General features: G+C 47.9%; 1 protein-coding gene across 2 annotated transcripts in view; it reads left to right on the forward strand.

Moving 5' to 3' along the window:
• Nucleotides 1-26,219, forward strand: part of WNT6 (Wnt family member 6) — a 71,698-nt gene that overhangs the window by 36,536 nt on the left and 8,943 nt on the right. Inside the window, exon 2 of one of the 2 annotated variants that reach the window (XM_069982515.1) lies at nt 18,113-18,333. In XM_069982515.1, the coding sequence (XP_069838616.1) occupies nt 18,113-18,333 (221 nt within the window). The remainder of the gene's footprint in view (nt 1-18,112; nt 18,334-26,219) is intronic. The other variant, XM_069982516.1, reaches the window with a different exon arrangement.

The following is a 26,219-nucleotide window of genomic DNA, read 5'->3' on the forward strand; positions in this document are numbered from 1 at the left end:
AGAGGCGGATGGTGCAGGGGATAGTGACAGAGGCGGATGGTGCAGAGGATAGTGACATAGGCGGATGTTGCAGAGTACAGATCATAGTGACAGAGGCGGATGGTGCAGAGGATAGTGACAGAGGCGGATGGTGCAGAGGATAGTGACAGAGGCGGATGGTGCAGAGGATAGTGACAGAGGCGGATGGTGCAGGAGATAGTGACAGAGGCGGATGGTGCAGGAGATAGTGACAGAGGCGGATGGTGCAGGGGATAGTGACAGAGGCGGATGGTGCAGGAGATAGTGACAGAGGCGGATGGTGCAGAGGATAGTGACAGAGGCGGATGGTGCAGGAGATAGTGACAGAGGCGGATGGTGCAGGAGATAGTGACAGAGGCGGATGGTGCAGGGGATAGTGACAGAGGCGGATGGTGCAGAGGATAGTGACAGAGGCGGATGGTGCAGAGGATAGTGACAGAGGCGGATGGTGCAGAGAACAGATCATTGTACCCAGCACCAATAATCACATGTGCTGTACACTGATAAAGAGATACAGCACACCACCACCTGCTGGTCACAAAGAGGACTGCACCTCTACAGAACCTCAAAAATACTTTGGTGTCTTCTGTCTGGTAAATAATTATATATGTACAGCTGCTATGACCTGGGTATCTCCTGTATATAGTGATATGGACCTGGCTGGTATAACCTGGGTATCTCCTGTGTATAGTGATATGGACCTGGCTGGTATAACCTGGGTATCTCCTGTATATAATGATATAGACCTGGCTGGTATAACCTGGGTATATTTAGAATCTCATGAATATAAATGCTCTGAGGTTATTGGATTCCTGGGCAGATCTGGGGATGACAGTGATGGAGGCTGCAGGGTAATAGCTGTGACTACGTCTTCACCAGGAGCTGTCACCACCGCAGAGATGGAGGTGTTACTGGGAGTTAGTGCTGGATGGTAACATGAAGAGGCCGGGATCAGCTCCTACAGGAGACACAGAGGAGAATACGTCTCTGCTATACGGGACAGGGAAGAGCTCATCCTCCACCACACATGAGGGAGCAAATCACTGTATTAGTGGATGATATCTCTTCAACACCAATAGAGGAAAAAATCTGGAATCATCTTGTATTTTAGGACGAATCCTAGCACACAGCTAATCAGTTATCACATAGGGAAAGACGTGACCGAGCTGTGCACTGGGCTCCACCATAGAGGATGTGACCCCAACCACTATCAGCATGGCTCCCCCAGGATGGAAATACAACCCAGAGTGCAGCACAAGATGATGGTTGTTCCCAGTCAGCTGTGTGTAATATATACAGGGAAAGCGAGGAAGATGTCACAGCGCCATCTGCTGGAAGGTTCATGGTAGAAATGTAAAAAATAGCCACCACATCCTGTGAGAACATTGGAAGCGTTGTATATCATCACTGAGGTCCCAGGATCCACGGGACAGAAAACCAATCAGAAGAACAAAGAATAATGGGAAAGTTCTGGTAAATATTACAGAATTGTTTGCAGCTCTGGAGTATAATAAAGGATGTAACTCAGGATCAGTAATGTAATGTATGTACACAGTGACCCCACCAGCAGAATAGTGAGTGCAGCTCTGGGGTATAAAACAGGATGTAACTCAGGATCAGTAATGTATGTATGTACACAGTGACCCCACCAGCAGAATAGTGAGTGCAGCTCTGAGTATAATACAGGATATAACTCAGGATCAGTAATGTAATGTATGTACACAGTGACCCCACCAGCAGAATAGTGAGTGCAGCTCTGGAGTAGACTGGAGGATAGACGGGTGTGGTCACTCTCAGTGTGTCTAGGTTGTGTGTCTGTGCTCCTGAGCTCCAGAGAGAGAGGCTGATTTTCCACCTGCCTTTCCCAGGAGTGTGGCAGGCTCCTGGGAGAGGCTTTCAGCATGGATCCCCGGGAATCCCGGGCCTCCATCTCCCGAACCAGGCCGGCGGGGGGTGGAGAGGAGAAGCTACCGGCCAGCGCTCCAGCCTGTGGACTGAGGAGATCTGGAAGGGTCCGCAGCAATGTGGCCCCTGGCCCCCAGGCAATGGCTTCCAGTGATGGAGGAAAGAAAGCTGCAGCTAAGAAAACTCCAGCAGTGTCCAGGAGTCAGCCAGTGGAGATGTGGGGTGAGCGAGGCCCCAAGGAGTCTGCCAGCACATACTGCTCCCGCATCACTGCTAAGTTTGCGGAATACGAACAGCTTGGGAAGGAGCTGAAGGCAGCAAGAGAAGATCTGCGCTTTCTCAGGTACCAGGCGAATACGGCTCCCAAGAGGAAGAAGCCCGAGTTCTTTCCTAGGATCAAGTCCCTGAGTGCCCAGGTAAAGGGGATAGAGGAGAGGAGGGCGGCCATCCTGGAGGGGATAGAGGAGAGGAAGGCGGCCATCATGGAGGGGAGAGAGGAGAGGAGGGCGGCCATCATGGAGGGGATAGAGGAGAGGAGGGCGACCATCCTGGAGGGGATAGAGGAGAGGAGGGTGGCCATCATGGAGGGGATAGAGGAGAGGAGGGCGACCATCCTGGAGGGGAGCGACCTGTTCAGGGAGAAATTACACAATGAGGATCGCTTTGCCACTATGAAATCTCCTAGCAGCAGAGCGGATGATGGGGGTGATGCTGCAGGAGATGGGGAGAGTAGTAGTGGAGAGGAGGAAGAAATGGAGGCTGAGGAGGCTGTTAAAACTGAGGACTTGGTGGAGTGTAAGGAGGAGGACTGTGTGGTGAATGAAGACCCCTCTGATGTCACCCAAAGTACCCCCCAAAGCATGCAGGAGAGCTACAGTATTATAGCAGCGCAGGTGGCCCTGCCAGACACTGATGATGATGATGATGATGATGGTCTGTCAGATGGAGGACTACTACAGGCCATAATCAGGCAGGAGTCCCCCCTGAAGATGGAGACCTTCACATTTGGAGAAGATCTCGGTGATGATGTTCCGGTAAAAAGAAAAGCAGCAAAAAAACAAGAAAGTGTGAGTCTTGTGTTCACTCCATTCCAGCAGTCCGGGGCGGCTGAGAAGTCAGTCCGGGCGGCTGGTGACTCCTCTACACTGCCAGTCCCCATTTCTGATGTGGAATGGGGCCAGCAAGGAGGTGAGAGAGATGGCAAGATGGCGGAGAAAGCCGCTCCTGCTTGTGTCAGTAGTGGGGGCAGCCATAGAAGGGGCGGACAGGAAGGTTCAGGGCCACGCGGGAGTCCCGGGTGCTGCAGGACGCTCCTCTGTGGGGGGTGCCCAGGCATCAGAGACTGGTGCGGAAGGTTCCAGTATGTCACATCCACCTGGAGTGACAGCAGTTCCGGTTGCCGTGTCTCCTGCTGTGGGCTCTGCGGGGTCGCAGCGGGAAGGCGCATCTTGTGGGAACGCAGTAAGCAACTCTCCCAGGTCAAAAACATTGAAGCCTATAATGGGTTCCAGCGGGAGAGTTCATGGTGATGCGGGGCCATGTGCGTCACCTGTCATGGCATCTGCAACTAAAGAGACTGGGACAAAGATCAATAAAACAGTGATAAAACCTGCCACACTGATCCATAAAGCCAGCCCAGCTACTGAGTGTATGGAGGTGACGGATGGGGGGAGTAGTAGTAGTATGAATGTTGTGCAGACTGGGGGAGGGAGTGGTGTTATTGATGGGAGTAGTAGTGGTGTGCATGATGGGGATGTGAGTGGTTTGAATGCTAGGGGTGGTGAAGTTAACCCTTCAGGTGCCACTGGAGAAGTGGCAATTCTCAGGGCAGATATTGCTGGGGTATATTCTGGTAATGTGGTTACTAGTCAGTCAGGGCCGGGTCCCGCTGCCCCTCCGGCTGCCGTTAGGAGTTACGCTAATGTTGCGGCAGCCGGAGGTCCAGGGAGATCTTCACTTCCACCCCCTGGGGAGGGTCACTTGCAACAACGCCTTCTGGAGGCACTTAGGAAAGGATATAGAACGCTCCAGGTAGAGGGGAGGGAGGTCGACTTGTCCTTCTACATAGAAAGACATGGACTTGGAGCCTTCCGAGAGAACAATGGGGAAGTGGTCTGGTCGCTTCCAACACCCGGGCAGGAGGTGGGCCGTAGGAACGTGGCCCGTCTGGTATGGAGAGGCAGTGATGCGTGCCCACAGAGAGGGAAGATGGTGGAGCTTCTCTTCCAGATGAGGTTCAAGGCCAGTGACATCTTTGCCTTCGAGTTCGACATCAGCTTTGTAAGACCAGAGGGGCTTGAACTTTTTTGGTCTAATTATGAGCTGGTGAAGGACGAGCCCGGATGGCGAGATTTCGTTGTTAAAGCGATATCTCGCCAGAGCATGGTAAAGAAAGTGACCGTTTTGACACGTAACAAATCACTTTCTTGTTATGACATCATGACTTGGTTGGGCAGGTACGGGGAAGTGATGGACGTTCCCCGGAAGAACTTAGATCAGCATGACATCTGGTCTGGGGCCTGGACGTTCTCAGTCCGTCTAAAACGTTCAGGCAATAATGTTGCGTACATACCATCAGCCGCTTTCCTTGGTCGCGACAGAATCCAGGTCTTTTACCAGGGGCAACCGAAGCTGTGCCACAGGTGCGGTGATCCCACCCACTTTAGCGCAAACTGCTCTAAGCTGATGTGTGCTCTGTGCGGTGCGGAGGGTCATCTTGCTGCATCCTGTGGCCGGATTAGGTGCCACTTGTGTGGTGACCTTGGTCACCCATTTAGTAGGTGTCCCCATTCTTTCTCTTATGCTGCAGCCACCCGAGCTGGGGAGAGCCCTGAGGTTGCCTCAGCGGAGGAGAGGGAGCACCAGAGCCAAGGAAGAGAACTGACAAGGAAAAGCGTAAGAGCCCCACTCAGCTTAGGCGAGAGGAAATTGCAGAAGGAGCAGGGACCTTGGAAGTTCCAAGATGGTCGGGGTAGTCCAGGGTCCTGCTCCTGGCGTTGGCTCAGATGGTCAGGCTGAGGCTTTGGGGGACACTGAACTAGATGAAGAGATGGGGAGACTGCGCAAAGAAGAGAGCGAGGCTATAGTCATCTCCTCAGGTTCTTCCCAGTATGAAAGTCTGGATGAGGATGGAGGGAGATGGCAAGAGGAAAAACGTAAGCGCAGCAGAAGGAAGAATGTTAAGAAGATGCCTAAAAAATCTAAGGCGACTTCTTCGTCTTCCCAAAAAATTATTAAAGGCCAGATGTCAAAGGAAGCTCCGACTGACCCCCTCTGATCGATCTATCTAACAGATATCAGTCCCTCAGTGAAGGAACCTCTCCATTTATAGAGGGGGAGGTTGAGGGACTGGTGTCTAGGGCAGAGGAACCTCCAGGAGGTGCCGAGCCTGCTCCCCCAGAGGTAGTTTCCTCGGGGGGTCAGGTGGAGGAAGTGAAGATCAAGAGATGGATATGTCCACCTCTCTAAAACGGTCTAAGGAACCATCTAAGGGGTCTTCCTCTGATGTTGAAGGGGGTGGAAAGAAAAAAGGAAAGAAAACAAGTAAGTAGGGGTTTAAGGCCGTCCAACTCTATCATCCATGATGGGGGCACTCACCCCATTAACGCTGGCATCCATTAACTGTGCCAGCATTAAGTCTGATACGGCTAGATTTGCAGCCTTTGATTTTCTCGGTCGTATTAACGCCGACATTTTGTTTTTGCAGGAAACCAGGTTGAGAGATCTAGCCTCTCTAATAAAAGCCAAGAGAGAGTGGAGGCATGGACCTTCACACTGGGCCGTATAGTGGGGTGGCGGTCCTTTTTACCGCTCCTCTAGAATGCAGACGGGTTATTGCGTTGGAAATGGGGAGGTGCCTGATCTTGGATGTCCTCATGAAGGGGCAAGAGCTCCGGCTCATTAACATCTATGCCCCACAAACTAAGTGGGACCGTAAAAGCCTTTTTATGAGGATTAAGCCCTTTCTTTTTATGAGTCGGCAGGTGATCTTTGGTGGAGACTTCAACACTTTCACGAGGTCTCAGGACAGGAGAGGCGCCAAAGACAAGCTGGCTTATGATAGCATGGCCCTGATTAGTATAGTTAGGGATGCTCGCCTAGAGGATGCCCACATCCGGACCCCCTCAGGCCACGCGGGTTTCACCTATCATCGAGGTAGCTGCAGGTCTAGATTAGACAGGTTTTATTTAAAGGAGGAAGCCGTCTCTTCCGCAGTGTCCGTGGTTGAGGTGGAGTTCTCCGATCACTGTTTAATTTTGTTTTCCCTGAATGTTTCAGAGACCCCCCGGATGGGTAGAGGCTACTGGAGGCTGAATTCGTCCCTCCTGGAAGAAGCAGAGGTAAGACAATCCTTTGAGTCAGGTACCTCTACTGGGCCTATGTAGTAGTAAGTCAGAGTGGTGGGAGATATTAAAGAAGCGGGTTGCGAGGTTCTTCCGCCAGCTCTCGAGCCTCAGATCCCTGAATAGGTATCGTGTGTATCAGAGCCTGAGGAGGAAACTCGAGCATCTCGTCTCGACTGGAGGTAGTAGAGAGGAGATCTCCAGAGTGAAAGCCTTGCTCATGAGGTGTCAGTATGATAGGCACGCATCTTTAGTTTTTGAGAGGGATTTCGGGAGGTACCGCTCGCCCGACCCCTACAGAAACTGTAAGATGTCAGTGAATAGTAAGATCGTGACTGGACTGGTTGATAGTACGGGATCTCTGAACCGGTCCAGATCAGGGATCCTGGAGGTCGTCAGATCCTTTTACTCACACCTCTTGGGGAGGAAGGATCTAGATCGGGATGTGATGTTGGGTTTCCTGGCTGAAACCGTTCCTGAGCCAGGGGTAGACCCCTCTCTTGATGTTTTGGCAGAAGAGATCAGGGAAGAGGAAGTTAGACTGGCGATTGAAGGGCTTGCCCTGAAGAAGTCGCCAGGTCCAGATGGCTTAACATCTGAGTGGTATAAGACCTTCAGGGACCTCTTGGTTCCCCTCTTGACCGAGGTCTTCAATGAGTTTCTTTCCTCGGGCACTCTGCCGAGGTCAGTGAGGAGGTCAGCCCTGATTCTTCTGTCAAAAGGTAAAGATTCGAGCCGTATTGAGAATTGGAGGCCCATAGCTCTTCTCAATGCGGACAGGAAGATTCTGGCCAAGATAATGTTTAATCGTCTGGTGAAGTTTGCACCCCGGCTCCTTTCGGAGGCTCAGCACTGCTCTGTTCCAGGCCGAAGCACCTTAAGTGCTGTCCTTGGTGTCAGGGAGGCAGTGGAGCGGAGTAGTGCGGGTCTTTGGAAGGGGTACTTGGTGTCACTGGATCAGGCCAAAGCATTTGATCGGGTGAACCATGAGTACCTCTGGTCCGTCCTTCTGAGATATGGCCTTTTGTCAATTGGCTTAAGATCTTGTATGCAGGGGCAGAGAGTTTCCCGCTGGTGAACGATTGGTCTTGCTGCTCTTTTGAGGTTGGGTCTGGTGTTCGCCAGGGCTGTCCTTTGAGCCCACTGTTGTATGTGTTCGCGATCGACCCTTTCCTTGGGAGGGTTGGTTGTGGACCATTGGCAGGGGTCGGGATGAGCCTGGAGGAGCCAGAAGCCACCCTGAGAGTGGTAGCGTACACTGATGTCACTGTCTTTGTGTCCTCGAGAGAGAGGAGGTCGATATGGTGATGTCAGAGGTGGACCGCTACTCATAGGCATCTGGGTCCAGCATCAACCGGGGTAAGTGTGAAAGTCTCTGGCTGGTAGGGGGAGATCCCGAGTTTGATCTCCCGGGCACCCTTCCAGGGCCCCAAGACTCGGCAAAAATCTTAGGCATTACATTCGGCCAGGGTGATTACCCCACTAAAAACTGGGATGGTAGGCTCCAGAATGCCGCTCAGAAGGTGGAACAGTGGAAGGGTTGGTCCTTAACCTTAAGGGAAAGGGTACACCTGATCAAATTCTACTTGCTCCCTTTGTTCATCTACCTGGGCAGTGTATGTATCTTGCCAGAGGCTTCCTATACTAGGATCTACAGCCTGTTCTTCCAGCTGTTATGGGGGAATAGGCTGAACCTGGTCAAGAGAGAGGTTACGTACCGCACGAGGAGACTTGGGGGTTTGTCTATGGTGAACCATGTGGTGTTCTTAGTGAACACCTTCTTGAAAGCTAACATCGCAAACCTCTGGAAAGAGAGGGCTCCTCCGTGGGTACTCTCCTGCAGGGAATGGTTTCGGCCTTTCTTCCAGGAATGGGAGACAGGAGGGCAAGTGAAGGACCTTCGTACACCCCATGGGTATCTTCCGGCTTACGCTACCCCGACTCTGAAGATGATACGCCGATGGGGTCTGGGAATGTGGGAGATCAGGACTCAGTCGAGGAAATTCCTTGACCAAAGGGTTCTGTTGACCCATTTCCAGAAGCCTTTGGCACTCAGGGATTGCCCAGGCCAGGATCTAGAGGTTGGGCTTAGTCTTTTAAACTCGAAACGGATCCCTCAGAAGCTTTGGGATTTGGCCTGGCGCTGTTTCCAGGGGAAGCTATATGTAAGGGATAACTTGAAGTGCAGGAGCTCCGATGATCGGGGGTGTCCCCGAGAGGAGTGTGGGAATATGCTGGAAAGCATGGATCATTTCCTGCTTCATTGTCCCTTCAATATAGGGGTTTACACCAGGGTGGGCGCCTCCATAGGTTGGAGTCAGTTAGTCAGCTTCACCTATCCGGAGTGGGCTTATGGGGCATTCAGGAACCTGGGTGGCTGAGATCGATGCACGTTATTTCTAGTCAGCTTAGTGGTTAGGTACCACACGTGGAACGCAAGGTGTCTAGTATCTACACAGCGTAGAGTCCTCTCCGAGGTGGAGGTCTGTAGGAACATCACTGGTGACCTTGGGAAGATCAGGTCTTTGGAGTATGGCAGGCTGGGTACCAGTAGGGCTTCTCTCCTGTGGAGAGGTTTTTCTTTCGCTGTGCCCTAGGTACTGAGCCCACTGGGTGAGGGACCATAATTCTGGTTAGGGAGAGAGTAGATAGGGACAGTAGTAGGGAAAGCGCGTAGGGTCAGTTTAAACTTAGGGTTAGAGATAGGGGGAGAGCAGGGTAAGATAGTAAGGGATAGTTTATAAATTTCTAGTGCCCGGTCTGCCATCCTCCGATCCCGGTGGAGGGCTGGTGCATGCCACTTTAGATTTTTGTTTTGTTTTTCTGGTCAGCAGTAGGTATAAAGGGCTTACAGGCTACCGAACTTGGGCCTTATTATAATATTGTATAATATTGTTGTGTTATGTTATTATGGTGTGCTATGTTTATGTTAATATATGTTATAAGTGTTGGCAGGGTTATGGCTGAATAAGCCATATGAACTTTATGGACATTATAGTCATTGTATATATTGTATATATGAGGGGATACAGAATAGGTTGGGAGGGGGGATATTGGGGGCGGGGTCTGTGGGAAGGTGTGGGCTGAATGGAGCTGACACCAAAAATGGACTGAACTTTGACTCCATGAACTGAGCTCACACTGGGGTCTACGGGAAGGTGGAGGGGCACGTGGGTAATAGCTAGAATTGTTGTGTGTTTTGTTTCGCTGTTACTGGTGTTTAGGTACCTTTTTAGTTTTTCAGGGCAGCCGGGCTCGAGTGTTGTACTGGAATAACCAGTAAGGCCCCATTCACACGTCCGTGTCAGTTTTTACTGTCAGGAAATCCTGATCAGGAGACCTCAAATGTCATCAGGATAGTATCAGGATTTCCTGACAGTAATCCGTTTTTACCATCAGGAAATCATCAGGAAAAACCTTCAGGATTTCCTGATGAGTAAAAAAAAAGTGTTTCCAACAGGGGCATGATGAGAGTTGTACTTCTGCAACCTAGATGGCCACAGGCTGCAGAAGTACAACTCCCATCATGACCTGTCAACAGGGACATGATGAGAGTTGTACTCCTGCAACCTGGATGGCCACAGGCTGCAGAAGTACAACTCCCATCATGGCCTGTTAGCAGGACATGTTGGGAGTTTTAGTATTGGGGGGGAGAGGGCTGTGTATCTCACCTGTCGGCGGCGGAAGAACAGCGGCGGCAGCTGGTGGGAGTCCCGGGCGGGCGGGTGCAAGCTGCTGCGGACTCGGAGAGGGAGGGGAACAGAGGTCGGGGTGGCGGCGGGGTGATGCGATGCGACGCGGTCATCGGGCGTCGGCGGCGGGATGATGCGATGCGGCGGGGTCATCGGCGGGGTGATGTCATGCGGCGGCGGGGTCATCGGGCGGCAGCGGCGGGGTGATGCGATACGGCGGCGGGGCGATGCGGCGTGGCAGGGTAATGCGATGCGGGGTCAGCGGGCGGCGGGGTGATGCGATGCGGGGTCAGCGGGCGGCGGCGTGATGCGATACGGCGCGGGGTCATCGGGCGGCGGGGTGATGCGATGCGGCGCTGCGGGGTCACCGGGCGGCGGCAGCTGATGTCCGGGTGCAGGGATCCCTTGGGTGGTGGCGGCGCGGCGTTCGGGCAGCGGGGGTGCCGGCGGGCTGTCAACCATCCAGAATCACGGGCACTTTCCTGATGTACATCAGGAAAGTGCCCGTGATTCCGGCGCCCCCATAGCCTTCTATGGGGGCGTACGGAACGGAATTCCGGACAAAAATAGGACATGTCCTATTTTTTCCGGATATATTTTCCGGAACGGACACCCTTCCGGAAAAATCCGGAAGGGTGTCCGTGACCAATTAAAGTCTATGGGTCCGGAAATCCGTCCGGATTTCCTGATAGGAAATCCGGATGGTTTTTCCGGACGTGTGAAGGGGGCCTTAGTTAGTATTTTATTCTTATACTGATATGTTATATGCTTTCTTTTGGTTACGCCTGGATGGCTTTCATTTTCAGTTCATGTATAGTTATTGTTTGTAGTATCAGGTGGTCGTGTGTTGGTCTAAAGGTGGTTGTATTAAGGATGTGTGTGTTTAGGTTTTGTTAATTTACTATAACCCAGGTTTGGGAGTTTTTTTTTTTTTTAGCCAGGGCGGCTTCTCTTTAGTTATGATTACAGCCGAGGATGGCTTTGTAGTTTAAGTTTTATGGCTTATTTTGCCTGGATTGAAGACATTTTTATTTATTTATTTTATTTTATTTATTTATTTTATATTTTGTTGTTAAGTAGGAATGCTGGGCTGGCTTGGTGGCAAAAGGTTAAAGATTTCATTTTTGCTTTATACTATTATAATGGTTTATTATTATTATTATTTGTTTATGTAATTTACTGTTATGTTTAAGTTATGGCCAGATATGCCTTGTTTGTTAATTTTTATATTTTTCTAATAAAAAGAATTACAGGATGTAACTCAGGATCAGTAATGTAATGTATGTACACAGTGACTCCACCAGCAGAATAGTGAGTTCAGCTCTGGGGTATAATATAGGATGCAACTTAGGATCAGTACAGGATCAGTAATGTAATGTAAGTACACAGTGACCCGACCAGCAGAATAGTGAGTGCAGCTCTGGGGTATAATATGGGATCAGTAATGTAATGTATGTACACAGTGACTCCACCAGCAGAATAGTGAGTGCAGCTCTGGGGTATAATATAGGATGTAACTTAGGATCAGTACAGGATCAGTAATGTAATATATGTACACAGTGACCTCACCAGCAGAATAGTGAGTTCAGCTCTGGGGTATAATATAGGATGCAACTTAGGATCAGTACAGGATCAGTAATGTAATGTAAGTACACAGTGACCCCCACCAGCAGAATAGTGAGTGCAGCTCTGGGGTATAATACAGGATGTAACTCAGGATCAGTAATGTAATGTAAGTACACAGTGACCCGACCAGCAGAATAGTGAGTGCAGCTCTGGGGTATAACATGGGATCAGTAATGTAATGTATGTACACAGTGACTCCACCAGCAGAATAGTGAGTGCAGCTCTGGGGTATAATATAGGATGTAACTTAGGATCAGTAATGTAATGTATGTACACAGTGACCTCACCAGCAGAATAGTGAGTGCAGCTCTGGGGTATAATATAGGATGTAACGCAGGATCACTAATATACAGTATATGCTGGGTTTGCACTACGTATATTTCAGTCAGTATTGTGGTCCTCATATTGCAACCAAAACCAGGAGTGGATTGAAACCACAGAAAGGCTCTGTTCACACAATGGTGAAATTGAGTGGATGGCCGCCATATAACAGTAAATAACGGCCATTATTTCAATATAACAGCCGTTGTTTTTAACAGCAAATATTTGCCATTAAATGGCGGCCATCCACTCAATTACAACATTGTGTGAACAGATCCTTTCTGTGTTTTTAATCCACTCCTGGTTTTGGTTGCTATATGAGGACCACAATACTGACTGAAATATACGTAGTGTGAACCCAGCCTATATGCAGTGACTCCACTTCTATGTATTGTATATGTAATCTCAGGGTGTAGCTGACACTTTGATGGTGTCTCGCTGGATGATGATCTCTCGGGCAGTCTTCATACACTGTACACAGATGCCGCTGTGCGCTCCCCAGACAATAACACAGATGTTGTCACTTAATCTTTGCACCCTGATACCTCATCCATCCAGCGGTTCCTGGCGGCAGTCAGCCCTGCAGGTGGGATTAGGTACTTGCAGGTGGTCCCAGGAGAGAAGATGGTGCCTGCAGTAGACAGTAGAATTGCTGCAATTATGTCCAGTTACTTTTTCTAAATCTGATTTATCTTTCCCAACATTAACCCCTTACAGTCATCCAAAAATGCTTCCCCTCAATAGATCACACTCACTGCCCCGTGTAGGGATTACCCAGCTTATCCAGGGCTATAGAGGTATAGGGGAGCAGGATCTCCTCTTCTGTGTGTGCTATAGAGATATATGGGAGCAGGATCTCCTCTTCTGTGTGTGCTATAGAGATATAGGGGAGCAGGATCTCCTCTTCTGTGTGTTATATAGAGATATAGGGGAGCAGGATCTTCTCTTCTGTGTGTGCTATAGAGATATATGGGAGCAGGATCTCCTCTTCTGTGTGTGCTATAGAGATATAGGGGAGCAGGATCTCCTCTTCTGTGTGTGCTATAGAGATATAGGGGAGCAGGATCTCCTCTTCTGTGTGTGCTATAGAGATATAGGGGAGCAGGATCTCCTCGTGTGTGTGTGTGTGTGTGTGTGCTAGGGGTATAGGGGAGCAGGATCTCCTCTTCTGTGTGTGCTAAAGAGATATAGGGGATCAGGATCTCCTCTTCTGTGTGTGCTATAGAGATATAGGGGACCAGGATCTCCTCTTCTGTGTGTGCTATAGATATATAGGGAAGCAGGATCTCCTCTTCTGTGTGTGCTATAGAGATATAGGGGAGCAGGATCTCCTCTTCTGTGTGTGCTATAAAGAAATAGGGGAGCAGGATCTCTTCTTCAGTGTGTGCTATAGAGATATAGGGGAGCAGGATCTCTTCTTTTGTGTGTGCTATAGAGATATAGGGGAACAGGATCTCCTCTTCTGTATGTGCTATAGAGATATAGGGGAGCAGGATCTCCTCTTGTGTGTGCTATAGAGATATAGGGGACAAGGATCTCCTCTTCTGTGTGTGCTATAGAGATATAGGGGAGCAGGATCTCCTCTTCTGTGTGTGCTATAGAGATATAGGGGAGCAGGATCTCCTCTTGTGTGTGTGTGTGTTTGTGTGTGTGTGTGCGCTAGGGGTATAGGGGAGCAGGATCTCCTCTTCTGTGTGTGCTAAAGAGATATAGAGGAGCAGGATCTCCTCTTCTGTGTGTGCTAAAGAGATATAGGGGATCAGGATCTCCTCTTCTGTGTGTGCTAAAGAGATATAGGGGATCAAGATCTCCTCTTCTGTGTGTGCTATAGAGATATAGGGGACCAGGATCTCCTCTTCTGTGTGTGCTATAGAGATATAGGGGACCAGGATCTCCTCTTCTGTGTGTGCTATAGAGATATAGAGGAGCAGGATCTCCTCTTCTGTGTGTGCTATATAGATATAAGGGAGCAGGATGTCCTCTTCTGTGTGTGCTATAGATATATAGGGGAGCAGCATCTCCTCTTCTGTGTGTGCTATAGAGATATAGGGGAGCAGCATCTCCTCTTCTGTGTGTGCTATAGAGATATAGGGGAGCAGGATCTCCTCTTGTGTGTGTGCTATAGAGATATAGGGGAGCAGGATCTTCCCTTCTGTGTGTTTTATAGAGATATAGGGGAGCAGGATCTCCTCTTCTGTGTGTGCTATAGAGATATAGGGGAGCAGGATCTCCTCTTCTGTGTGTGCTATAGAGATATAGGGGAACAGGATCTGCTCTTCTGTATGTGCCATAGAGATATAGGGGAGTTGGATCCTCTCTTCTGTGTGTGCTATAGCGATATAGGGGGGCAGGATCTCCTCCTCTGTAGGTGCTATAGAGCTACAGTATAGGGGAACAGGATCTCCTTTTCTGTGTGTGCTATAGAGATATAGGGGAACAGGATCTCCTCTTCTGTGTGTGCTATAGCGATATAGGGGGGCAGGATCTCCTCCTCTGTAGGTGCTATAGAGCTACAGTATAGGGGAACAGGATCTCCTCTTCTGTGTGTGCTATAGAGATATAGGGGAACAGGATCTCCTCTTGTGTGTGTGCCATAGAGATATAGGGAGTTGGATCCTCTATTCTGTGTGTGCTATAGAGATATAGGGGAGCAGGATCTCCTCTTCTCTGTGTGCTATAGAGATACAGGGAGCAGGATCTCCTCTTCTCTGTGTGCTATAGAGATATAGGGAGCAGGATCTCCTCTTCTGTGTGTGCTATAGAGATATAGGGGAGCAGGATCTCCTCTTCTGTGTGTGCTATAGAGATATAGGGGAGCAGGATCTCCTCTTCTGTGTGTGCTATAGAGATATAGGGGAGCAGGATCTCATCTTCTGTGTGTGCTATAGAGATACAGGGAGCAGGATCTCCTCTTGTGTGTGTGTGTGTTTGTGTGTGTGCGCTAGGGGTATAGGGGAGCAGGATCTCCTCTTCTGTGCGTGCTATAGAGATATAGGGGAGCAGGATCTATTCTTGTTGTGTGTATGGGGACATTATAGCACATACCCTACACCTACTTGCTCAGATATAACTGAAATTGATGGAGCCTGCAGAGGGGAAATCTGATGGAAAATATAATATATGCATTATATAAGGACCAGATATAAAGCCTCTTCTCATGTACACACATATATGCTTTAAGGCAATAGTGTCACTGCAAAGTTTTAACATGCTACACAGACACATCTATGGAGCCCGTCTCCTGCAGTAAGACAGACTGAGTGCAGATCCAGAGAGTGAAGCACACAGCTGTGCACTTCTCCCGTCTATATCTAGAGATCACTGCTAGTGTCCTGGAAAGTTACTCAGAAGTCTTTATGGGCTGGGGATCTCTTTAACCCTTTAGCTCCCGTGTGGATGAGCCGCCATCTGTCATCAGCCGCAGCCTCAGGGGGCAGACAATTTGTTTGCATTTTTTAGAAGACAAAACCACAGAGGGAAAAGATCGAGAAAAGAGAGTGGGGAAAGACAGAAGATTTTAGAGGAAAAATATCTCCTGGGGCTAGAAGTCTTGGGCTGTGATTGACAGGTGACATGAGAGCGACATGACAGAGCTGCAGACATGAACATGTGGCCGGAATGTGAGCTGTGGGGGATAAGAGCAGCAGCTAAATGGTTAACAATACTGCCAAATCCCGGGACTTAAAGGGACAATAAGGCTAATAACACAGACAGATTTATCTGACAGATCTTTGAAGCCCAAACCAGGAACAGACTATAAACAGGGATCAGGTCATAAAGGAAAGACTGGGATCTATCCTCTTTTCAAATCCATTCCTGGCTTTGGCTTCCAAAATCTGTCAGATAAATCTGTCTGTGTAAACGCAGCATTATGCTCAGTCCATACACAGCTGATCCAATGTTTCTGATTATTAGGTAATATCAGGGGATGATGACTGGAATGTTCTTCAGGGGGTGAAGCAACTTTGTGTATACAGCTCCTATGCAGATCTTTGTGTCTCCATGGTAACAGACGACAAACCTTATGTAGTTTGATCCTGTGGTCGTGTGTTACCCCATATACTTCTCTTTTCTATAATCTATAGGTTATCAAGAAGAGGAAGCACAGAGTGCAGAGTAACACATGACCACAGGATCAGACTACACAAGTGTAGTCTGTTACCATGGCAATGCACAGTTCAGTATAGGAGCTGTATACACAAAATGGTAGAGATTTTTAATCAAGATTGTTTGCAAAGTTGGTTCATTCTTTGTCATAGATGCATTAGGAACAATACAAATCATGGCTCCAGAGGTCTTCGAACCTTTCTTAATGGAGTCTGTAATAAGGCTGGTCCGAGCCCAGCAGTGCCAGTTCTTAAAGGGGTACCCAGCACTGGAACTGGGGAGGTATGTGGACGTTGTTGCTTTAGTCCATCCCTATAACGATCATAGTGAAAAAAGCCCTTCCATCTAGAGTACCCCTTTAATATAACAAGCATCACTTTAATTGAACTGTCATGCACAGACATCCTTGTTACAAATCCTAATAGGTAAAGGTATAAAGACTTCTGCCTCCATTTTATGGCCTAAAGGTCTTCATACACTTTCAGTTATGTCTCCCGCTGCTGCCCGTCCTTTCCATACGCAGGATTGTTTAACACAGCTGAGTGTTCCTGTGTTCTCTCTGGGCAGGGGTAAGCTCTTGCTATGGCTTATCTCTCCTGGAACAAACGGGTTGGGTGATGATTTTCCAACATGCCCAACCCCAGTCCCCACCAACATCAAGCGTCGGGTTCGGCCGACTTAAGTCTAAGGTATATGGGGACCTCCAACCTACAGCATTTAAATGTTGCTAAACTACTACTCTCAGCATTCCTGAACCACCATTGGCATGCAGGGAGTTGTAATTTTGCCATAATGCCCCTACATATAAAAATAAATCAACTTTGTAAAAAGTCCTGATTAGAAATGTTCTACCATTTTTTGTATACAGGTTCTTTGCAGATGTGTTTCCATGGGAACAGACTACAGACTATAAACCCAGTGTAGTCAGATCCTGTGGTCATATGCTACTTATTAGACCTTGTGTTTTAATGGAAGGATAGTAAAAACTCTGTGTAATCAGATCTTATATCCATATGTTACTCTACTCCTACTCTGACCACTAAAATTTCCTGTTGAATTATGTGTTTCCATGGTAATAGACTACAAACAAATCTTGTGTAGTCAGCACTTCTGGTCATGTGTTACTCTACTACCAATCCCTTGAATTGATAACCTACAGTATACATGGTTATTGAAGGGAAAGAGGGAACAGAGTAACACATGACTGAAAATATTACTGTACTGGAGTAGTAGATGCTTGGAACAAACTTCCAGCAGATGTAGTTAGTAAATCTACAATAACTGAATTTAAACCTGCCTGAGATAAACATATATCTATCCTAAGATAATAAGAAAGGAAATACTAAGAGGGCAGACTAGATGGAGCAGGGGGGCTTTTTCTGCCTACAATCTTCTATGTTTCTATGACTGCTGGATCAGACTGCACAGGACCTGTTTGTAGTCTGTTGTCATGGAGACACATAGGTCTGCATTGGAGCAACCATGAAATTTCCAGTATCCTTTTTGCTACCAATGTATCCGGGCAATGAAATCATAGTCTGACGAGTTATAGGTGTACAGGAATGTTCTGGAATTGCACGGTGAGTGATTCCCCGATGCGCTGCTGCTCCCGCTTCCCTTCCTGACACCACATTAGGGAATTTTTCATGTCGAATGTGAACCCAATCCCTTCCCTCATCAATTCCATCCTCCTGCGGTCACATAAACGGAACAATAGCTGGACTCCTCTTCGGTGCCGAGACAGAGAAAATATTGCTTTATCTTTCTATATTTGACTAATATTATTTCACAGCCTACAAATAATACGAGGCACTGTCTGCTTTGTTGTGCTTTTCCCTTCTGCACAGGACAGGCGGGGCGGTGTCTCAGGGCGAGGAGGGAAGCGGACCGCAGGGGGTGCTGTTTCTCTGGCCGCAGAGATCGTAGGTCCCTTGGCAAGGACCTCCATAGAATAACATTGTAAAGAACATTGAGTCATATGACTGTAACAAGCGGGGCTTTGTGTGGTAGCGGCGACGGCGTTGGCGCCCAGATGTACAGCACAGGCCACTCTCCTCCACTTATTTTCTCCTCTCTCTCTTTTTTTTACTAATTTGGCAGGGCAGTTGGCAGCCCCTTGGTGATGGACCCCAACAGCATCTGCAGGAAAACCAAGCGCCTGGCCGGCAAACAGGCCGAGCTGTGCCAGACCGAACCAGAGATCGTGAGCGAGGTGGTGAAGGGGGCCAAGATGGCGGTGCGAGAATGTCAGTACCAGTTCAGGTCTAGGAGGTGGAATTGCACCAGTCACAACAAGTATTTCGGGAAGATCCTGCAGCAAGGTAACCAATATGAGAGCTCCTGGGGGGTCCTAGCCGCAGCCCCCTCCATTATAAGGACATCTTGCATCATTGTTTCTATATACACCCGTCAGGTGTGCTGGAAGTTGTAATTTTGCAGCAGCCAGTAAGCCGCATGTTGGAGAACACTTATCTAAAGCAATAGTCTAAACCCGCTGCTCTCCAGAAGACTGTCAGGGCATGCTGGGAGTTGTAGTTTTGCAGCAGCTGTATAGCAGCAGGTTCCCCTTCCCTTATAAAGACTATAGGCCTTCTCTCCTGGAAGCATCACTGGGGCATTAGGCCGGGGATCTGAGGTGATGACAAGACAGAACAATTAGGATTGCTCAGCTTGGCACATTGTAGCAAACCCTCAGCTGTGAGAAGTATTGGATCAGGACAGGAGTCTTGACTATAGACTGACAGACACCCTCTCGCCAGGTTCAGTGTCATTTATCATCCCGATCACATCCCGATCGCATCCCGTCATCCCGATCGCACCCTGTCATCCCGATCACATCCTGTCATCCCGATCACATCCTGTCATCCCGATTGCATCCCGTCATCCCGATTGCATCCCGTCATCCCGATTGCATCCCGTCATCCCGATTGCATCCCGTCATCCCGATCGCATCCCGTCATCCCGATCGCATCCCGTCATCCCGATCGCATCCCTATCACATCCCGTCATCCCTATCACACCCCGTCATCCCGATCACATCCTGTCATCCCGATCACATCCCCTCATCCCGATCACATCCCCTCATCCCGATCACATCCCCTCATCCCGATCACATACCCTCATCCCGATCACATCCCGTCATCCCGATCGCATCCCTATCACATACCCTCATCCCGATCACATCCCGTCATCCCGATCACATCCCGTCATCCCGATCACATACCCTCATCCCGATCACATACCCTCATCCCGATCACATACCCTCATCCCGATCACATACCCTCATCCCGATCACATACCCTCATCCCGATCACATACCCTCATCCCGATCACATCCCGTCATCCCGATCACATACCCTCATCCCGATCACATACCCTCATCCCGATCACATCCCGTCATCCCGATCACATCCCGTCATCCCGATCACATACCCTCATCCCGATCACATACCCTCATCCCGATCACATACCCTCATCCCGATCACATACCCTCATCCCGATCACATACCCTCATCCCGATCACATACCCTCATCCCGATCACATACCCTCATCCCGATCGCATACCCTCATCCCGATCGCATACCCTCATCCCGATAGCATACCCTCATCCCGATCACATACCCTCATCCCGATAGCATCCCGTCATCCCGATCACATCCCGTCATCCCGATAACATCCCGTCATCCCGATCACATCCCGTCATCCCGATCACATGTATGGCACTGTTATATGTTGCATAGCATGTATATAGCATTAGCATTTATAGACACTGTGCAGTGGTATTATATGGGCACACTGTGGTGGTATTACTTGGGAACTAAACAGCAGTGGCAACATATAGCAGTGTTTTTTATGTATTGTATAGCAATTAGTTGCGTGTTTTCTGATACAATTAGACAGCATTATATGGCAGTGTCATTTGGTCACTATATAGTAGCATTAGTGATGCACTGTATTGCAGCACAATTTGGGCACTATGCGGTAGTATTACGTAGGCACTATTTGACATTATTATCTGGGCCCTATATAGCATCATAATTATTACAACAGTATAATTGTATATATAACTATATAGTAGCCACAGTATGGCAGAATTATTTAGGCACTATACAATATTATAATTAGGGCACAATATGCCAGTATTACAGAGATACTATATGGCAGTATTACGGAGGCACTATATATATGTATTATTTACTCACTAACTGGTAGTATTATTTTGGCAGTATATAAACACCTTATTTAGACACTATATGGCAGAACTTTATAATATTATTTAAGCACTATACTTATGTGTTATAAGGGAGTGTTATCTAGGGACTACATAGCAGCATTATCTCAGCACTCTATGATGGCATTATTTAAGCACTATACATCAGCATAATGTGGACATTGTAGTATTATTTATACACAGTGTGGTGGTGTTATTTAGGTATTATATGGCAGTATAGTACTGTATAGGCACTGTATGGGAGTATTACTTGAACACTGTATAGTGGTATTACTTATGGGATTTTTTGAGCACCCTGTAACGTTATTATTTGTGGTAGTATTATTTAAGCATGATATGAGGATATTATAAGGGGACTATGTGTTGGCATTATGTGAGTTCTATATGGCAGTATTATTTTTAATTACATTGTAGTATTATTTGTGTATTGTATGGTAGCACTATGTGGGCACTGTGTGCATTATTTATGCACAGTATGAGGGTATTACTTGAACACTGTATGGTTGCATTATTTAAGCACTATGTTATGGTATTATTAGGGCACTGTATGGTGGTATACCTTAGGTACTGTGTGGTGGTAATATTTAGGTATTGTATGATGTGTGCTGTGTAGTGGCATTATGTAGGCTTTTTATGGCAGTATTATATGTGGATTACAGTGTAGTATTATTCATGTATTGTATGGAAGCACTATCTTGGCACTGTATGGTGTATTACTTGAGCAATGTATAGTGACATTATTTAGGCACTGTATAGTGGTATTTTTGGACACTATATGGTGGTATTATTTATGCACAATATGAGGATATTATTTAAGCAATATATGGTGGTATTATTTATGCACAGTATGAGGGTATTATTCGAGCACTGTATAGTGGTATTATTTAAGCACTATGTTTTGGTATTATTTGAGCACTGTATGGTGGTATTACTTTGGCACTAGGTGATGGTATCTTTGAGCACTGTATGGGGGTAGTAATTAGGTATTACATAATACTATAAGGACAATATAGTGGAGGAATGAGAGCAGACCTTTACAGTTTTGCCTAGGGGGGTCTCTGCAGATCTGGACCCATCCCTGCACACAGCTGATACATAGTACTGATAGCATACTACCGGGCATCACTGCAAAATCCTGAGACTCATAAAGATAAGAGATCAGCATTCAGAATGGCTTCTGATCCAGCCTCCAGCCGTCTTACCCCCGGGCAGCAGGACAGATACTGTACATGACCCCAGAGATCAGGGTGGTCTGCCCTACAAGGTGTCCCGCTAAATCCTTTAAGGACCAGACTTCACCTTATAAAATTTCCTAAGTCTCCCAAGTTCAAAAGTCAATGATGAAGATTTTACCTGTCAGGAGCCAGAAATCCCCGGTGAGTGTTTCTATAATATAAAAGGTGGCTGAGTGGTAAAGAGGAGCCATGATGGGCGCCTTCCAGTGACCTCTGAGATGTCATGCAGGACAAGGAGGAAGATGGAGACCACAAGGGAGCAGCGCCGCACGTCTGATACTTGTAGCCATTCCTCTGGGGGATCCGTAAATCACACGGCAGACAAGGAAACATTCTTTTTCTTTATTAAACCCACTTATTCTCTCGGAGCGTCCATAATTACTTCATAACAGCACCGGGGGGACACGTCTAAGCCCAGGACTTATGTACAACGCAGCACTAATCGTATCCCTGCCTGCGGGGGTGAAGGAACGGGGGGCAAAATAACAGCAATGTTTCATGTCAGGAAGATCCGGGACCCCCAAGTGTGGCGGCCCCCTGCAACCAGCACAGAAAGCCATGTTATAGGTGTGTCCATAGTGTTACATCAAATCCATCAGTCTGAACACTGCCTTATACTCTAGTCACATACAAAGCTTCGGCTTGCCGTTTGCAATGCACTAGACATGGGTGTCTAACCTGCAGCCTGTCCACTCTGGAAAAATGGTCTAAGGGGGTGTGGCTTGTCATCAGTCTTCTCCTTATATTGACTTCATTGTAAGCACCTAACAGTTAGGAAAAAACACATGAGTACAAGATGCTGGGAAAGCTGGGTGACACCCCCCCCCCCCCCCCAATCATACTGATTACAAGATGCTGGGAAAGCTGGGTGACCCCCATCATACTGACTACAAGATGCTGGGAAAGCTGGGTGACCCCCATCATACTGACAAGATGCTGGGAAAGCTGGGTGACCCCCATCATACTGACTACAAGATGCTGGGAAAGCTGGGTGACCCTCCCCCCCCCATCATACTGACTACAAGATGCTGGGAAAGCTGGGTGACCCCCATCATACTGACTACAAGATGCTGGGAAAGCTGGGTGACCCCCCATCATACTGACTACAAGATGCTGGGAAAGCTGGGTGACCCCCATCATGCTGATTACAAGATGCTGGGAAAGCTGGATGACCCCCATCATACTGACTACAAGATGCTGGGAGAGCTAGGTGACCCCCCATCATACTGTCTTCTTCTTCTTCAGGCTCCCCTAGCCCGGATGCACGAGTGACATCCCTGCTGGGCCCTGGAGCTGGGAGGGGAGAGGCTTATAGTTAAAAGCGCTTAGGCCAGCACAGGGGACGGGGCTTGCAAGGACAAACCCAGGCAGACAGCACTGCCACAACTGGGAATGTTGGCAACTATTAAACTACAAATCTCATCATGCCTGGAAAGCCAAAGCAAGGCATGATGGGAATTGTAGTTTTGCCACAACTGGAGGGCTGCAGGTTAGACATCTCTCACTACTACATACATCCTATCAGCAGGTTAGAAGTATCCATCCATCCTTATAGTGCACAGGGTGCTGAGGATGAAGGGGAGTTTCTTACCTTCATCCTCTGAGCTGTTTCCAGTTTAATCAATATGCAAATATGTTGTTTTGGTGCACTGGGGGCGGGACTAGCACCATTAGTGCACCAATCCAGCCCAGCCAATCTGCTCGGCTGATATTCATTAGGGGTGGATCAGTGCACTGGAGGCCACATATTTGCATATAGATTAAACCTATGTAATGGAAACGGCGCCAAGGATGAAGGTAAGAAACTTTGTTTCATCCCCATTGCTGTTCCCGTGCACTATAGGAAGATGTCAGCAGATTAGATACTTCTAACTTACTAAGCGTTTCCCTTTAATAACTAAATCCCTACAGAGGAGATTTAGGGCGCAGTGTCCTCTGTTGCCCATAGCTCAGCTTTCACTTTACCAGAGCTCATGAATATTTAAAAGCTGAGCAGTGATTGGTTGCTATGGGCAACAAAGGACATTCCTACTGTAAGGCTAGATTCACACATAACGAATCCGCAGCAGATTTCTCGCTGCTAATTCTCAGCCCATTGAAGTGAATGGGCAAGTATCCACAGCGGATTTTCTTGCGAATTAGCAGCGAGAAATCCGCTGCGGATACATTACGTGTGAAGCTACCCAAAGACAACATTAAAGGGGTATGCCCACCTCCTATATTATTCACTATACACAAGTGAGGGGCCCATCTTTGGGGCCCCCACTAATCACAAGAACAATCACATGAGTAATATTATAAATAATGGTGGGCATGGTGTATAGGGGATAGAAATGGAGTGATGGCCATGCCCTTTTGGTCATGCTCGATTAATTCAGGGGCATGATCCCAGAGGTCGGACCCTCACCAGTCAGCATGCTATTCCCTCTACTGTGTGTAAGACATGGCAATATCTAGGATTAGAAACACTTGGCTTTTTCTTCCCATAACAACACCACATCTGTCCTGTGTGTGTTATTACAACTCCATCCTGGTCAGTGGAACCGGGCTGCAATATCACACACCACCTGAGGACAATAGAGGCGCTGTTTCTGGGAGTATTCCTGGATAGCCCCTATTCTATTGCTTTGCCATCCAGTACTCCTTGCAGGGAGCTGTAATGGTGGCTCTATGGGTTGCCTCCACGGGGTAGAGTTTCCCTATGTGTCACACTGCCAGTGTATAGACATGCTCGGGGGATTGGAGCTCTATGTACGCTCTGTGGTTGGGCGTATGGCTCCTGTGCCGCAGACGCGTCCTTACTGCTATTCCGTCGTGTAGCTGTGATCCGTCTCTGCAGATTATTTTTCTTTCACTGGAGGATTTGATGGACAGAAGACGAGAGTCAGTAAAGTGCTCACCATGTGAATGGAATGTCCCTGACGCCTTCCTCCATGTCTGATGAGTTATAGCTCTGCCTGAGGGCACCTGCTGCTGACGGATCCCCACAACCACTCCCAGCATGCATTCAGCTGTACCGGCACGCTGGGAGTTGTAGTTCTGCAGCAGCTGGAGAAGCACAGCCTGGTGACTTTGCTCTAGAGCAGGGATAGGGAACCTGCAGCCCTCCAGCTGTTGCAGAACTACAATTCCCATCATGCCTGGACAGCCAAAGGCAACAGCTGGAGGTCTGAAGCTTCCCCATCCCTGCTCTAGACCATTGAGCTTAGTAGGATCCGAAAGATCCAGCCCCCTTACCCACATCTCTATTGTTATCCAACTTTTCCAGAATCCTGAGGATCTTCCTGATGGAACTGATAGTACAGCTTTCTCCCAGAAACAGAGCCACCTGAGTCCACAGTTCAGGTGTGGTTTTGCAGCTCATTGGAGGCAATGGTAATACCACTCACAACCTAAGGACAGGTGTGGCACAGATTTTTTTAAAAAATCTGTTATGCTTCTATTCCTTGATAACGCCTTTAGGCTATGTTCACACACCGTTTTTAGAAGACAGAAGTAATTTGACGGAAACTAACAAAATAATGGCTGTCCACTAAAAATGTCCAGCATTATGACAGTCTGTGGAGATAGCCTTAAAGGGGTACTCCAGCAAAACCTTTTTACTTTTTACAAATCAGCTGGTGTCAGAAAGTTATATAGATATGTAATTACTTCTATTTATTTAATTAATTACTTTTATGTCCAGTCTTCCGGTACTTATCAGCTGCTGTATGCCCTGCGGGAAGTGGTGTATTCTCTCCAGTCTGACACAGTGCTCTCTGCTGCCACCTCTGCTTATGTCAGGAACTGTCCAGAGCAGCAGCAAATCCCCATAGAAAACCTTTCGTGCTCTGGACAGTTCCTGACATGGACAGAGGTGGCAGCAGAGAGCACTGCATCAGACTGGAAAGAATACACCATATCTATATAGCTTTCCGACAACAGTTGATTTAAAAGAAAAAAAATAGCCAGCCCTTTAAGAAAACCCTGCAGTAAGATGGGACACGGGCTTGATCACTGACGTACAGACTTTGACCTGTTTTCCCCAAATTTCAAAATATTTACTAGTGAATTATAATTATTATTTTTTTTAAAATAAACCTAGGAGAAACCTGATGCAGTGTATGAGACTGAATGATAGGTCTAATAGAGAGCGGAGAACAGAGCGTACCTGTCCTGGAGACATATCAGAGGTCAGTGACCTCCCCAGCGATCACTAGGGAGAAATGCACAGGAGGAGCCCCGACCATAAGCTTCTCACTCAGATTTGCACAAAATTTTATGGCTTTTGCGGCACGGGCCATAATAACCTCCACCCTTAATTTTTTAACTGAATCTGGCCCTAATTAAAGGGGTATTCCACTTAAACATAACGTTTGATATGTTGCTGCCCATGGTAAGACTAACAATTCCTTCCACACTTATTATATATTCAGTCTCCTTCCCCCAGTTCTCAGCTGCTGCTTTCTGCTGAAGACACAAAAATCTGTGTGTGAGCTTTTCTCTTTGTCTCCCCCTCCCTTCTGAGGCAGCTGATGTAAACAAGTCCCTGGCAGGCTTTATCTGTACCATTGTTGCTTCTTTGTAATGCTGGGAGGGATAATCACAGAGAGTTTATCAGCAACTTGACCTCAGAATAACCCTCCAACCCAAAATATTGTGTTTGCGCTGTATCTTACATCTATGTGCCGGGTCTGTGCGTCACCAGCCAGGCGGTGCCCTGTATACGAGCATGGACTGTAGTGTAACTGGTGTAGAGAG

This window comes from Dendropsophus ebraccatus, chromosome 9, assembly GCF_027789765.1.
Source record: "Dendropsophus ebraccatus isolate aDenEbr1 chromosome 9, aDenEbr1.pat, whole genome shotgun sequence".
Taxonomy (NCBI): Eukaryota; Metazoa; Chordata; class Amphibia; order Anura; family Hylidae; genus Dendropsophus; species Dendropsophus ebraccatus.